The 15,097-nt window shown below is 47.4% G+C and overlaps 1 protein-coding gene across 1 annotated transcript; it reads left to right on the top strand.

Annotated features, from left to right (window-relative positions):
* The first annotated feature begins 6,261 nt into the window (after positions 1-6,261).
* On the top strand, positions 6,262-14,555 carry UPF3B (UPF3B regulator of nonsense mediated mRNA decay). Its single transcript, XM_067304249.1, has 10 exons — positions 6,262-6,441; positions 6,614-6,720; positions 6,811-6,917; positions 8,404-8,502; positions 8,866-8,976; positions 9,680-9,723; positions 10,719-10,907; positions 11,401-11,552; positions 12,262-12,574; positions 13,467-14,555. The coding sequence occupies exons 1-10, from the start codon at positions 6,262-6,264 to the stop codon at positions 13,611-13,613; spliced, it is 1,449 nt and encodes a 482-aa protein (XP_067160350.1). The 3' UTR covers positions 13,614-14,555.
* Positions 14,556-15,097: the final 542 nt, after the last annotated feature.

Below are 15,097 nucleotides of genomic sequence, written 5' to 3'. Positions count from 1 at the left end.
ACGCCTTCTAGACCTGCATAAATCCATTGCAAATTCATTATATAGAAGGCAGGTGCTCATGGGGTGGCTGTCAATGCTATGGTTGGAGTAAAGCTGGCAACAGCAGGTTTTGCTTAGCAAGATTTTGATAATTACCTCTGTCGTAAACATTTTACTTACGTCAAGCTCCCTGTTTGTTTTGGCATGGGGAAGCTTGCTAGAACTCCTGAGTCGTGTCAGTGATGGAATAGTATTAATGCGTACCTGTGAATCAGCCGGCTCGATTCCAGAACGAAGAATACCTCCACGGGCAAGGTCTGTAGGAGAAGAGGGACAGGGCAGAGCTCACATGTTGAACTACAGGACCTCAAAAAGCAGACAGTTTAATTCGGTGAGAGCTACTATCCACTTCTTAAGAAACTGTCTGTATATTTGTGCAACACTTCTGTTACAGGTTAGAATAGTTTTGTTTTAAAGCATCTGTGAATATTCTGATGTGAAGGGAATGCAACAACCTTAACAGTTTGTGCTAGGATGTGATTTATGACCAGTAGCTGTGGTCTGTGGGCTGCTACTCAAGGATCCATAGCCAGTAAGTAGAAAAACTGAGGTTCGGTATGACCCAGTGTAAGTTCTGGAGGAAAAAAAAGTTACTTTTTTTTAATTTTTAATTTTCCACTTGAGCTGCAAAATATTGTTGCACAGATGAATATTGGAACTCTGGATGCATAGACTGTATGACTAATTAAATGATTTCAGTAGCAAGTGCAGTAGAAACTTATACAGAAAGTAAAAAGGAGGGAATATCTGTAGAATAGTATGTCTTGTGCATTAGTATTCCCAAGGCTTTTCTGGAGCATAACGCTACGTATGCTTGGTAATAGAGGCAAAGATTTGAAATATGATCTTGATGACAATAAAATCGGTCCCTTTGGAGTGTAGTTATGAACTTTACTAACTCTCAGAATGTCAACTGTTATGGGCTACAATTGCTTAAATTGTTGCTTTCTGTCATTCAAGGTAAGTGAAACAGGAGTTGCCCTGTTGTACCTTGGAGGATTGCTGTGTGCCATTTCTGAATACTTACAGCTGGTTTGATTTTGGAGATCTCTATAATGAAATAGACGCTTGCTGTGGCTCGTGGGATGGGTTTTCTGCGTGTTGGGATGCTCCAGCAAACCCTGTAATGGTACCTCTTGCTATACTTCAGTTCCTCTTCCTCGAGAAATTCCGACCAGTGAAGCCAGCTTTCATGAAACTCCCATGTCTGCTGAACACACATCACACTGTAAGATTCCCCCTCTCTAGCCAAGAGCACTTAAGGGAGATGCTAAAAACAATTTGAGTTGCTCTCGTTTAATTTTTCACACTAATCAACAGTGAGAGGGTGTGATCTAACTGAAACTTTCAGAAGGTTCATATTTATAGCCGCAATGAAATGAGCGGGTGGAACCGTCACTCACAGAAATGTATTCTTCAATCTGCTGCTGTCCTCTCTCCACTGTGAAGTTCTCGCATGTGGTCCACTGAATGTTTTTGATGACATATTCAGCTTCTGAAAACAGATAAAATGCTGAAAAAGCCTTCTGGGAAGGCTCTGACAGATGCCAAGACTTTGCAAATAAAGCAAGCTCACTACCTTTCTCTTTTCTTTGCAAATCTAGGAGATGTTCTTTTGCACTGCTTATCACATTTTCAGTGAAAATACATGCTTTTTCCTTGAGGGCAGCATCCTCCTCTCCCTTGTCCATTGTCTTCACCTTTAGAAAGAGAAATGCACAAACTGCCTGAGAGCAGGTTGCTCTTCAGAGCTGCAGGAGGGAGGGATGTTTGGTAGTTCTGATCCTTCCCCCAGACTTTGGGCTGATCTGGAAAGGGATACGGAGCAGCCTGACTGACAAGGGGCCGGTCTCCATCTGCTGATCCCTTGTTTCCTGAACACAGCTCCCCTCAAATCTGATCTGAACAGTTTTGCAGCTGCAGAAGACGGTTAGCGCTGTGTGATCAACAAGGGCTGATGGCAGTGGGGAGGAGTCCGGTGCCGAGGGCGGCTGGCGTCAGGGCCCTGGCAGCGCCGCGGTGTTCGTCCTTCCCTACCTGCCTGTGCAGGCGTCCCGCTGCCCTTTCCCAGCGCCTTCCCTGGGAGCTGCTCCGCTGCGCTGCCCTGTCCCAGCGCCGCTGCTGGGAGTGTTTGCGCTGGCGCCGCCATGGCAACCCGGATGCCCGGCGAGGGGGAGCATGGCCACGGCGTGATGCAGCGCGCGCGGCCTCCCCGTGGCTTGGGGTACCCCGGCCAGTGCAGCCCCCACGGCCAAGGGCTGCAGGCCAGGCAGATTCCTTCTCGGCAGGGATAGGCTCACGGAAGGAGAAGTGGATGTTAGCAGGAAAGCAGATGCAGGATCCTGCCTGATTTTCTGATTATAACGTCTCAGCAGTTTGGGAACTAAACTTGCCTTTGACTCCGTTCTCTGCAAAACACAGGCTTGGTCCTACCTGTTGCAGAAGTGCTGTAAGCTCTGAACAACGTGCTTGGGACCCAGAGCCCTGCATAGGGCAGGTCTAGGGAAAGGACCACTGACGCTAGCTGAAAGAGGCTGGAGATGTTTTAGCAGTATGCCAGGTGCTAAATCCCTAGCAGACACTGTTCCAGGAGGACGAGGACATTACAATAATTCAGCTACAGGAGTAAATGGGCAAAGTATAGATCCTACTCCTTGTGGTCTGACAGAGATGCTAACTGCTTGAAGTTATGTGGAAGAAGGTAGTGAGACCAGTGGGAGGCTGGGTTAGGTTTGTGAGAGACAAGAAAATTGCTAGAAAGAGATACCAGTGTGACACAGGGCTGTGAAACTTTGCTCATTAGTAAACTTTGCTCTGCATTGCTTGCTTACAGGAGCTTTCCTCACTTGGCGTCATCACCATGATAAAAAAGCTGAGAAGAACTGTCAGCCTAAGGGTCTGCTCTAAAAAACAGATGGGAGAAAAGGACCCTGAGAACCAGAGAAATGTGGATGCCTGCAGGGAGAGTGCTTGTCAACAGGTTGGAAAATGGCTTAGCAGCTGATGGAAAGGTCTTGTGCTGGAACCAGTGGAGAGGCAGGTCGTGGGACCCTGTTCAACTTCTTCATCAATGACCTGGATGTAGGCACAGAGTGCACACTCAGCAAGTTTGCTGACGATACAAAACTGGGAGGAGTGGCTGATACACCAGAGGGCTGTGCTGCCATTCAGAGAGACCTGGACAGGCTGGAGAGGTGGGCAGAGAGGAACCTCCTGAAGTTCAACAAAGGGAAGTGCAGGGTCCTGCACCTGGGGAGGAATAACCCCATGCAGCAGTACAGGTTGGGGGTTGACCTGCTGGAAAGCAGTTCTGAAGAGAAGGACCTGGGAGTGCTGGTGGACACCAAGTTAAGTATGAGGCAGCAATGTGCCCTTGTGGCCAAGAAGGCCAATGGTATCCTGGGCTGCATCAGAAAGAGCGTTGCCAGCAGGTCGAGGGAGGTGATTCTCCCCCTCTACTCAGCCCTGGTGAGGCCACATCTGGAGTACTGCGTCCAGTTCTGGGCTCCCCAGTACAAGAGGGATGTGGCACTACTGGAGCAAGTCCAGCGAAGGGCCACAAAGATGATTAGGGGACTGGAGCATCTCTCTTATGAGGAAAGGCTGAGAGAGCTTGGCCTGTTTAGCTTGGAGAAGAGAAGGCTGAGAGGGGATCTTATCAATGTGTACAAGTATCTGAAGGGAGGGTGTCGAGAGGATGGGGCCAGACTCTTTTCAGTGGTGCCGAGCGACAGGACGCGAGGCAACGGGCACAAACTGAAACACAGACACTTCCATCTGAACATGAGGAAAAACTTTTTCACTGTGAGGGTGACAGAGCACTGGAACAGGTTGCCCAGAGAGGTTGTGGAGTCTCCTTCTCTGGAGATATTCAAAACGCGCCTGGATGCAATCCTGTGTAATGTGCTCTAGGTGACCCTGCTGAGCAGGGGGGTTGGACTAGATGATCTCCAGAGGTCCCTTCCAACCTCAACCATTCTGTGATTCTGTGATTCTGTGGGACGAAGATCCCTGAAGAGCTCTGTGTGTGTGTGGCATCGAGGCCCACTCATTTGTCACGTCTCAAAGGCAGGGGAGGAAGGTCCCTGCAGCTGCTGTTGAAGGCATGCTCTGCAAGGTGAGCACAGCCCAGGGCAGCACATGAAATGGGAACAGACTCTTCCAGGCACAGAAATTCTCTCTGGAGACACACTGCTACTTACTGCTTGGATGAATCCTGTTCACCCAGGGGTGACCACTCTCACAGGAACTGTTCGAAGCCCCTTTGGTGTCTGGAAGGATCATAGCAAACCTTTCTTAAAGTGGCCCTGCTTCGCCCTGCTGGAACCAGGGCTGACCACATTTAAAAAGCACAAGCAGGTGGAGACCTCCAGCCACTGTCTTCTCTGACTGCCTGGACATGGAGTGTCCCTAGAGAAGTGTCAGACTTAGCTGTCTCTGCTCAGTGACACACAATACATCTTCTGGTTCAAGACTAGTGATAGCCCCAGTCGGAAACACTTGGTCATAGCCCTATTGACCAGTAGAGAAATTCAGATGCAGATTTTTAGGTCTGAACTTGCTGTTATTCATGATGATGGAAATCTGGAATAATTCTGCTTATTTTCTTTTTCTGCAGTATTATTACTTTTTCAATACATGTACAAGGAAATAGAGGAAGATACTAAGACCTGAGCAGCATATATCACTCTACAGCATGCATAAAATGAGGCAAGTAATTCTATTCAAAGTTTATGGACAATATAAATACAACAGTTAAATACACATATATCTTTATTAGAGAGTTAAATCATTTTGTGTAGATATCCGGGTTCTTCAGACAGCATTCTTCTTAGTCTATGTTCTCCAGGCCCTGAAAAACAAATAAGACAATATGCACAATTCTCTCCACCACGGCCAAGTATTCCCCCCACGCTGCCCCAGCCACGTATCACCCCCCAAGCCATGTATCACTCCCTGCAAGCCACATATACTGCCCCAGCATTCTTTTGCAGGGATGCATAGCCCAACATACAGTTTTTCAAACTACACTCCTTAAATGCCTAAGCCACACACCAAATAAACGAATAAATAAATAAAGTGCCCATCGCCATGGGCAGGCTGCTCTGGGCCAAGTAACCCAGCAGGTGCAAAGCGCAGCCAGAGCTCCGACAGCGCCCGGTGCCCACCGCAGAGGCGGCGGGAGCCCCGGACACGGCGAGGAGCACGGGCGGCTCTCCGTCCCGCCGGTACACGCGGGTGCAACCCACGTCCCCGAGCACCTGCCTTGGACACGTAGTACTTGTTGACGCCGGAGAGCCGCCTGTCTCTTTCCATCAGGGTCCACTGGTAGGGGTAGCGGGCAATCCTCTTCTCCTGCGCACACACGCACGCACGCACGGCGCTACGGCACCGCGGGGAGCTCCGGGGGGGCGGTGTCCCGGGGGAAGGGGGAGTGTTCCGGGAAAGGGGGGTGACCCTGGGGAAAGGGGGTGTCCCAGGGGAAGGGGGGTCGCGGGAGAAGGGGAGGGATCCCGGGGGAAGGGGGGTCGCGGGAGAAGGGGAGGGATCCCGGGGGAAAGGGAGTCGCGGGAGAAGGGGAGGGATCCCGGGGGAAAGGGGGTCGCGGGAGAAGGGGAGGGATCCCGGGGGAAGCGGGGTCGCGGGAGAAGGGGAGGGATCCCGGCGGAAGGGGGGTCGCGGGACAGGGCCCGGCAGGCGGCGGGGCCGCAAGCGGCGGGGCCTGCGCGGGCGCTGACCTTGCCGCCGTTGCACCTGCGGTGCATGTAGACGGTGGAGAGGCCGGGGATGCTGAGGCAGATGCCCATGATGGCCATGCCGGGCAGGATCTCGTACCACATCCCGGCGGCGCCGCGCTCCCCCGCACCGACACCGACACCGGCCCCGACCTGCGCCCCGGGACACTCCCAGCGTGCCCCGCGCGCCTTCCCAGCGTGCCCCGCGCCGCCCGCCATTGCTACCGAGGCAATCGGGGGGGAGGGGAGCGGCGCCCCCAGGGACAGACGGGCCCGCGGCAGGCGGCACCCCTGGGGGGGCGGGGCGCGGCGGGGCTGGGGGCGCGCTGCAGGCAGCGGGGTCTCCGGACGCGCGCCGGCGGGGGGGGGGGCCGGCCAGGGGGCTGCCGGGAGCTGTAGTCCGCGGGGAGCGGTCTCGCGAGAGGTCGGCGGCCAATGGGCGCGCGGGGGCGCGGTGCGCTGCCCCGCCGCCGCCGCCGCCGCCGCGATGAAGGAGGACAAGGAAAACACCAGGCCCAAGGAGCGGCGCGGGCCCGCTGCCGGCCCGGGGCTGGGCGCGCCGCCGCCGCCGGGGCCCGCCGCCGGCCCAGACGGCCGGGGGGGCGGCGGCGGCGGCGAGGCCGACCGCCTCGAGCGGCCCAAGGACAAGAAGGAGACGCTGAGCAAGGTGGGGCGGGCGGCGGCGGGCCTCTCGCGGCGCGGCCGTTGGGCGGGGGGGAGGGAAGGGAAAGGAAGGAAAGGGAAAGGAAAGGAAAGGAGCGGGGCGCGGGCGGGCCGGCGCGGCCGCCCTGACCGCCCGCCCTGACCGCCCGCCCCGGCCGTGCCGTGCCGCGCCGCAGGTGGTGATCCGGCGGCTGCCGCCGAGCCTCACCAAGGAGCAGCTGGAGGAGCACCTGCAGCCGCTGCCCGAGCACGACTACTTCGAGTTCTTCGCCAACGACTCCAGGTAGGGCCGCCGCCGCCGGTGAGCTGCCGCCTCCCGCTGCCCCGGCGCGGCTGCCAGCTCTGCCTTCCCGCTCTTCTTCTCTCCCTGCAGTTTGTACCCTCACATGTTTTCGAGAGCCTACATCAACTTTAAAAACCAGGAAGACATAGTCCTATTCAGGGATCGCTTTGACGGCTATGTTTTTGTTGATCACAAAGGCAAGTGAACGGCGCTTAGCCCTACGTTTAATCGTTTGTGTGTGTGTGTGCGGTGTGTTAGCTGGTTTTCAGAGCGATGGGTATGAGCTGCCTAGTGTTTCCCTTCTGACTTTAGCATCTTAAATGAACGTGGTGCTGTGTACCAGTGTTAGACTGAACTGGTTCCCACCTTGCGGAAACAAATCTATCTTCATCTTCAACATTATGTGTGAGATTTCAGGTAAGTATAGTTAAGATAATACTACTAACAATGTAACAATCGTAATTGTGCTCCTGAAGTTAATACTTGTACTGTGCCCCATCCCATCTGAGTATAAAGTCTGAAAAGTGAAAGCGGCAGGTGTTTTCCTTGCCTAAACGAAATGAAGCTGAGGTTAATGACTCCTACCTGCTGCAGCTTCCCCCATGTTATACATTCCTAACAACGAGACTCATTTTTTAGTCCTATTCAGGCTTATTCCGCTTTATAGGTGAGTGAACCATCTTGATACAGCATGTATTTTGATAGAAGCTTGTTTCTTGCAGTCCAAGTTGTGAAAGTGGCTGCTCTGAAGACATTAATCTGTAGGAAACAAATATTTTGTTTAATTCAGTTGTTCAACAACCAGGTGTTTAGTTATTGCTTATCTTTTCTCTAAACACTCATTAGGTATTCAGTACACTTCATATTTTTCCATTCACATTTCAAAACTGTTTACACTGGTAGCACTAAAACTTGCCAGTCTCTCACTCATAGTCCTTAGAAATTACATATTTAGTTAAAGTCATAACAGGAGTCGTCTTGTTGGCTTCAATAAGCCAAAAATTTCATCTTGAACCTTGTTTCAAGTACACTTGTTTTAATTTTCTTCCATTTAGGTGCTTTTATGAGGCAAAGCTCTGTCCACAAAGGACTTCCTTAGTTAGGAGGGTTGCATGGCCAAGTTCTAATAACACCTAGATTCTCTAAAGCTGCTGGTTTACGGTGTAACAGCACACTGCATTTCCATACTTTCCAGCTTTATTAGACTTAAACAGCCATAACTGCAGTTGTCTTGTCAGAAAATAACTTGAACACCTGCCTGTGATGTATGGATGTTGCATTCTATTGCATTTTGCCAAAAACTGAGATTTGCCTCAGCATCTTTAGCTTGAAATACTCTCTTATACTTGCCCAATGAATACATAGTCTGTAGGCTGAGGATAGTACATGGTACTGTACAACTGGCAGTTATGAACGATCTTAACTCTATTACTTCCTTCTTGTGCTTGGTCTGTGACTCTGATAGTTAAGAGTGAGAGAGTTTATTCCATGAAATCTGCTGTCTCTGAAATGCTTCCTGATGAAACAGCTTTCAAAATATAAAAACGTTTATGCTGTCTGAGTAGCCTTTTCTAGTATTGCATATTTTGTATGAGGCTCATCTTCATGTTTTATAGGTATGCACAATATGTGCTGTCTTATCTCCTTCATCTATAACTTATTTTTTCCCTCTCTTTTTGACAGGTCAGGAATATGCTGCCATAGTAGAGTTTGCACCTTTCCAAAAAGCTGCAAAAAAGAAGAGTAAGAAAAAGGATGCCAAAACTGGGACTATTGAAGATGGTATAACAGCTAGCTAGTTTGTTTGCGTAAGAGTGCATGCACAGCGACTTGATAAGCCATGTCCTAACAATAGTCTGAATGTAATATTTTTGCTGTGGTACTATAGTGCTTCAATAGAATGTCTACTTAATTATATATGAAGCTTATTAGCAGTGCTTTCTCAGATGCAGTATAACCAAATCTGTTAAATATTACTGTCCAAGGCAAACATGATGCAGCAGCTCATTTGAGGATTGTGTTGTTTATATGTTGCCTTTTCCGAAGTTGAAAGCTTATGCAAATTTTTGTCAAGCTTCCAGCAGTGTACAATGTGAATCTCTTTTTCATGCCATAGCACATCTTCTTGGCTTTTTTTTTTTGTAGATCCAGAATACAAGAAGTTTCTGGAAAGTTACAGTGCAGATGATGAAAAATTAACCTCAACTCCTGAAACTTTGTTGGAGGAAATAGAGGCAAGAAACAAAGAGCTAATAGGTATGGAAGTCTGTGAACTGTAGTTAGGTTTTTCCCAGAGCGCAGAGAAATTTATGTAGTATAATTTCAAACTGTGATTTCAGGACTTCAAACTTTGAGGAATATGCATTCTTTTGTATGTTATTTGATATTGTTAAACCTTTAGGCTAGTATTACTCAGCGTACTTTATTTTGCCTCCCATGCTCTAAATTCCTCTCTTGGTTTAAATTTTATATGGTATTCTTCTCTCCTGTTTCAAACTCGGATGGTTGTTAGCCAGACTAGGCCGTGCAGTGGCTCCCTTTCCATGAGAGCAGTGATACTTGATACAAAATGCTGTTGGCAGCAAAATTGCGTGCAGGCGGAAGTTAAGCTATATTTTGATTGGCTAAAATGGATGAGAATATTCTTTTTAAGCGCATTAAAGGTGTCTGTTTCAAAGAGAGGAAAGCTAAGAAAAGCGTAATGCAGACTGAATATCCCTTTACACATAGATGTACTGGATAACATAATAGTGTCCTAAACAAATTATGGAATCCTAATTGTTATCATCATTTTGAGATGGGATTGGAATACTTGCTTTATTGCCTTATTGCTGGATGTGTGAGGAGATAGGCTGGATAATCTCATAAAGCCTTTTCGTTTCATGTAAGGGTTTAGCTTATAGGTATTACAGTACTGGGTAAGACAAAATGTTAACATTTGATTTCATATATCCTTCAGCTAAAAAGACTACTCCCTTGTTGAACTTCCTGAAGAATAAACAGGTGAGACTTTTCTCTAGAATCTTCTTGTTGCTTATAGGTACAATAATTTGCTCATATAGAGCATGGGTATGTATATTGTAGCCTGTATGTTGATATGTTTCTGCCTTTCTTTTTGAAGAAAGAATGTGGACTCTACTGTTATGCTTTTTTTTATTATTTTATATAATTTTCTCCAAGCTGTCTCAGCATTCATATCGTTTCCCTCATCCTTTTCCCTTCAAAACAATGGTAGCTATAAATGTAGAAAAGAAAAGCTACTGCTCTTTACTGTTGGATTTAAGAGAAGCAGAAGTTTTGAGTGGCAAAATAGACCTTATATGGTGAGCTTGGTGTTACTTAGAGGAATAGAAGAAATGTACCCTCAGACTATTCATGTGCCTTAGAACATCTGATTTTTGAGCTTTTGACCTAATTTCCTTGTTAAAATGTGTATTTACATTTATTAAACTGGTAGAACAGTGGCTGGAGTTGCAGTAATCATGATGCTTTATGTACATTCTGGTCACATCTAGCACCATGCTAGACATCTGTGGCACTGGCAAACCAGATTTTGCTTTAAAACTTTCATTTTAATGCAGTTATGGCAGAGGTCCTTGTAGATGATCCCTATTCTTGATCCTTCTCCTAGAACATAATCTCGTTTTAACTTTTAGCAATGGGAAAATTGCAGAAGAGGCAGATTTAATTAAAAATTAGAATGAGATAGGCTGGGGTTAGTGGTTTTTTTTCTGCTCTCGTAAACCTTAACTTGTACAGCCTAAAAAAAAATTACTGAAATGCTGCTCTAGTGTGTTCAGGTTCACAACAATAGATAGAGGCAACAGGACAATTTTTTTTTCTTTTTTTTTCTTTTTTTTTTTTAGTAGTGGTGATTTTGTGATGGGTTATTTTGTGATGGAATATTGCGTCACTTTGTAGTGGGGTATCCTGTCAGACTTAAAGGGATACTCTTTAGTGAGGGAATATACTATTTCTCTTTGCTTTTGCACACACAGAGGCTGAGAGAAGAAAAAAGAGAGGAGAGAAGGAGGAGAGAATTGGAAAGGAAAAGACAGAGAGAAGAAGAAAGAAGAAAATGGAAAGAGGAGGAGAGAAGGAAGAGAAAAGAAGCGGAAAAACTGAAGAAGGTAGACAGATGTCCAGAAAAAGAAAGGGACAGATCAAAAGAAGAGCCAAAGATTAAGGTCTAGAACAGTTCTTTATTATAAGCTGTTATACTCCCTTTTTCCTGTTTTTTGTATATAAGTGTTTCAAAATGTGCTATGAGTATTGCTTGAAGAATCACATGAGTTTGGTGTTAGTAAATTGCACTTTTTTTGTAATATTCAGTATTAGGCATTATAAAGGTTTGCATACTGTAGTGCTTCATAGTATTATGTAAAGCTTTTGTCATATGACTTTTGTACATGCTGTGGAGAACAGAATTATGAATTTACTATGTAATAGAGACTATTTTTAAGCTTTCTAACATGGCCTGTTATAGGAGAAATATCCTAGTCTGCAGTGTGGATTATGCTTACTCATACACTCCAGCTTTTAGAAGTATTACTATTTGCAGTAATTTAATGTTTATTTCTTACTGGACCCTGGTTCCCTTGATTGATGCAATTTCGGTCTTGTGCCAGACAATATGTATTAGAGTGAGCTTTTTAGTTGAGACTTCTGTTTTCTTTGTAGTTACTTAAGAAGCCTGAAAAAGATGAAAAAGACTTGGAGAAAAAAGAAAAATCCAAGAAACTGGAAAAAGAGACTCTAAGGGAGGAAAAAAATGCGAGTAGTGCATCTGCCAAACGATCTGATGGGGAGACAAAAGAAGAGAAGGCAAAAAAGTATTCTAGTACTTGCTATAAATATATATATGTATATATAACTTGTTTCCTGAACATGCTGAGGCTCGGGCTGCTCTGCCATGACCATGTTTTGAAATTCCTTTCAAATTCTTTTTCTGATACAGTGCATGGGGAGTGTTGTCTGTGGCAGTGCATATCCTGCGATAACAAGAAGCTCTGTGAATTTTCTGATACTTCTTCACAAATGGATAAATCTTACTATTTTTGCAGCTCACTGTAGGAGCTTTGCAGCGGAAGCCCGGCTGTAGGTGACCTACAGCAGGCTGTGGGCACTACCCTTGCAATTGGAGAATTAGAACCATGGCATGAGGAAAAGGATACTCCGGTTACTAGTCACTTTAAGTCTTGTAAAAGGTCAAAGTGGAAAGTCTAATTCTCAACAGCTCTGTGATCTACTCAAGGCTCGGGTCTGCCTCGTGACAAACAGAGATGAGGCAGAGAAATTTAGGTGCTTTCCAAAGCCTCAGGAGACTCGGCCAAATCTGTGAGTAGAAGGCTAAGAAATGCTAGCACCCAGTGTCGTCTCTGGTTATCGTGCATGGCTCTGGTTAGGACAGCTTCCTGAAAGCTCCCTAGAACCCAGCAGTCGGTCATCTTCATATTGCAGATGTGCACCAGTATTACATTGATCTCCCAGCTCTGTTTGATAAATCTTTTGAGCTTAATTTTCAGTTTTGTTTTCGTACAGGTCAGAAGATGAGTGTGTAAAGGACTACAGGGACCGAGATAGAGATTTTGAAAGAGACAGAGAATATGAGAGAGCACAGAGGGAGAAACTGAGACGCCAGGAAGAGGAGCGTCGGAGGCAGAAAGAGCGCTTTGAGAAAGAGAAGGTTTTTAGAAGAAAAGAGGAAGAGGTGAAAAAGGAGAGAGACTTGCTCAGAGAAAAGGGAAAGAAAAGTGATCTTACAGACTTTACCAGCAACACAGACAAACCTGAGAAAGTAACCAAAGATGATAAAAAAGAGGATACAATTAAGAGAGATCGTATCAGAAACAAGGTGCTGGTTCTCTTTAAATTGATATGTTAATTAATAAGGACCAATTTGTGGGTCTTAGGATAAACACACTTTAAGGAAAGGACCATGTGGCTTTTCTCTTAAAACCTCTCCCCCTCTTTGGTAACAAACTTTACCATTACTACAAAGTTTGTCCCTTTGACTACTAAACTTGATAAACTGTTTATCTGTGATATTTCTTGTCACTGTATAGGATTTAAGTCAAGATAGTAGACTAAATTGTAAGCACTGATCCCTTTTTATTTGCTGACTTACGCCTGTAGCCTGTACCTTCAAGTTGTCAGTAGAGCTTGAGTAGTCCCTTGGTGTATCTCTGCTGATGCTCTACATGCCTAAAAGTACATCTCTAAGTGGGAGAGTGATTGAGCAGATTCCTCTAAAACAGAGGCAAGACCACTACATACAGAGTATGTTAGAGGATCTGCTGTGCAGAATCATGGTGTGGTGTCCCGAGTTCAGTTTTATGTACTTTGCTGCAAAAATGGATTATTTGCATTAGAATACAGGTTTTCCATGTCACTTAGAAGACATTATTGGATACAAATGAAACTCAGACATTTTGAATAAGCTTTGAAGTAGGCCTCTATTCTGAGAGAGAGTAAACTGAGTTAGTGTCTCAAAATAAAAACAAACCTTTCTACGAATGGTTTCAAATATGTGCAGTATTCTGTGTGGCTTGAACAGGGACATTGCCTTGCAACAGAGACAACCTTGGTTCAAGCCAGTTGAAGTTTCATTGTTGCTATGGTGGAATAATTTGACTTAGAACATTTTGAAAAATTGGATTTGAGCAGTTTTTAACATCACTGATGCCACAATAACTGTGCTAGCATTGGGGCTATCAAAGAGTCTAAGTAGTTTTGATTTATTTCAGGATCGTCCAGCAATGCAGTTGTACCAACCAGGAGCCCGAAGCCGAAGCAGATTGTGTCAGTATGAAGACAATGCTGCAAAGCCCACAGATCAGGGAGCAGATAAGAAACCAGAGAGTGAGACCAGTAATACAAAGGAAGAGGAGTGATTAGCACGCATGCCTTATGTGTTCTGACTGTCTGTGCAGCCAAAGAGCATGTACTACACAATCCAGAAGTGCCTTCGAAGCGAAGAAGGAACAAAGGAAGAAAAGGGGGCAGTGTGCTGTTGGATGTTTCTGGCTAAAGAACCTCAGTTGTAGATTCAGAATTTGAAATGTGTTCTCATTGTATTTTCAGTTTTTTGAATTTATTTTCCCAGCAACTAGCTACAACAGAGAAGAGAATTTTTGCAAAGCAGAAAGACTTTGTGGCCTTAAGTATGATAATAAATGAGTCATGCAGTCAGGAGGAGATGACACCTGGATCTAAAGCCAGAGCTTTACTTTAAAGAAAACATGAGCCAGTATTTGATGCACTTGGGCAGGGCAAGCTTGAAGTTGCACAAAGTTAACATAGGTCTTGCTATGTTGTGTGGTGCTCCTGCCTGAGGCAGTGATAGTCAAATTGTGTCAGTCTAGCACTGGGGCAGGTGAGCAGGCAGCGGTTGTTGCGTACCAGTGAACTAGGGCATCCTCTGTGGTTGTGTGAAGAGGAGAATTGCAGTAACTATTGCAGTGAATGATGGTAGGGAGCAACCCATCCTCAAGTGGTTCTCTGGATGAGGTAATTAAGTTGGAGTGTATGAATAAGCTGGCTAATACTGGATACTTCTTGACAAATTGTCGTGTAAAGTCTACCTACACTGAAATGTTTATTTTGAACCAATTGTAGCTGTATCGAGCATCTGATTCTTTTCCAGCCTCTCCCTCGTTCAGAGCCCGAAACGTTTCCTACCTTGTGCCCTCTCAGTACCTGCTGCACCTTCCCTCGTAATCTGGAATATTGTTTTACAGCCCAGAAAGACTTCGCCACTAGCAGCTCCTTTCAGCTAGCGCCTTTTAGCCATAGCTCTTTTGTACGAAACCCAATAAACTTGCACAACTCTGGGAGCCGCTTGCACTCGCTGCGCGCCGCCGCGCCGCCAGGGGCCGCTGTGGCGCCGCGCCCGCCCGCCCGGCCGCCTCCGCCCGCCCCTTCCGCCTCTGCCGCCGCCGCCATCGCCGCGCCGCCAGCACCGCCGCGCCATGGTGAGGCCATCGGCCGCCATCGGCCGCCCTCCGCCGCCGCGGAGCCCCGGGGCCCCGCGGGGAGGATCGCGGGGGGGGGCGGCGCCCCCACCCTCGGGCCGATGCGGCCTGCCGGGGTTGGGAGCGGGGCTGGGGGTGGGAGCGGGGCTGGGGCTGGGGAGCGGGGCCGGGCGCGGGCGTAACGGCCGCTCTCTCCCTCAGTCGTCCCACAAGACGTTCAAGATCAAGCGCTTCCTCGCCAAGAAGCAGAAGCAGAACCGGCCCATCCCGCAGTGGATCCGCATGAAAACCGGCAACAAGATCAGGTAACGGCGGCCGCCGCGCCGCGCCGTGCAGCCGGGCCGAGGCCGCGCCGTGCAGCCGGGCCGGGCCGCCTGAGCCGCGCGGCTGAACGCGGAAGAGGC

This window comes from Apteryx mantelli, chromosome 13 (assembly GCF_036417845.1).
Source record: "Apteryx mantelli isolate bAptMan1 chromosome 13, bAptMan1.hap1, whole genome shotgun sequence".
Lineage (NCBI taxonomy): Eukaryota > Metazoa > Chordata > Aves > Apterygiformes > Apterygidae > Apteryx > Apteryx mantelli.
The sequence above is the reverse complement of the archived record's forward strand: the minus strand, read 5'-3'. Positions and strand labels throughout refer to the sequence as shown.

What these genes read in the sequence shown, in the direction of transcription:
- UPF3B (XM_067304249.1), top strand. Translation starts at nt 6,262, where the DNA reads ATGAAGGAGGACAAGGAAAACACCAGGCCCAAGGAGCGGCGCGGGCCC. An exon ending in AGAAGGAGACGCTGAGCAAG is followed by an intron (nt 6,442 to 6,613) that starts GTGGGGCGGGCG and finishes GCCGCGCCGCAG; the next exon opens with GTGGTGATCCGGCGGCTGCC. An exon ending in AACTGGGACTATTGAAGATG is followed by an intron (nt 8,503 to 8,865) that starts GTATAACAGCTA and finishes TTTTTTTTGTAG; the next exon opens with ATCCAGAATACAAGAAGTTT.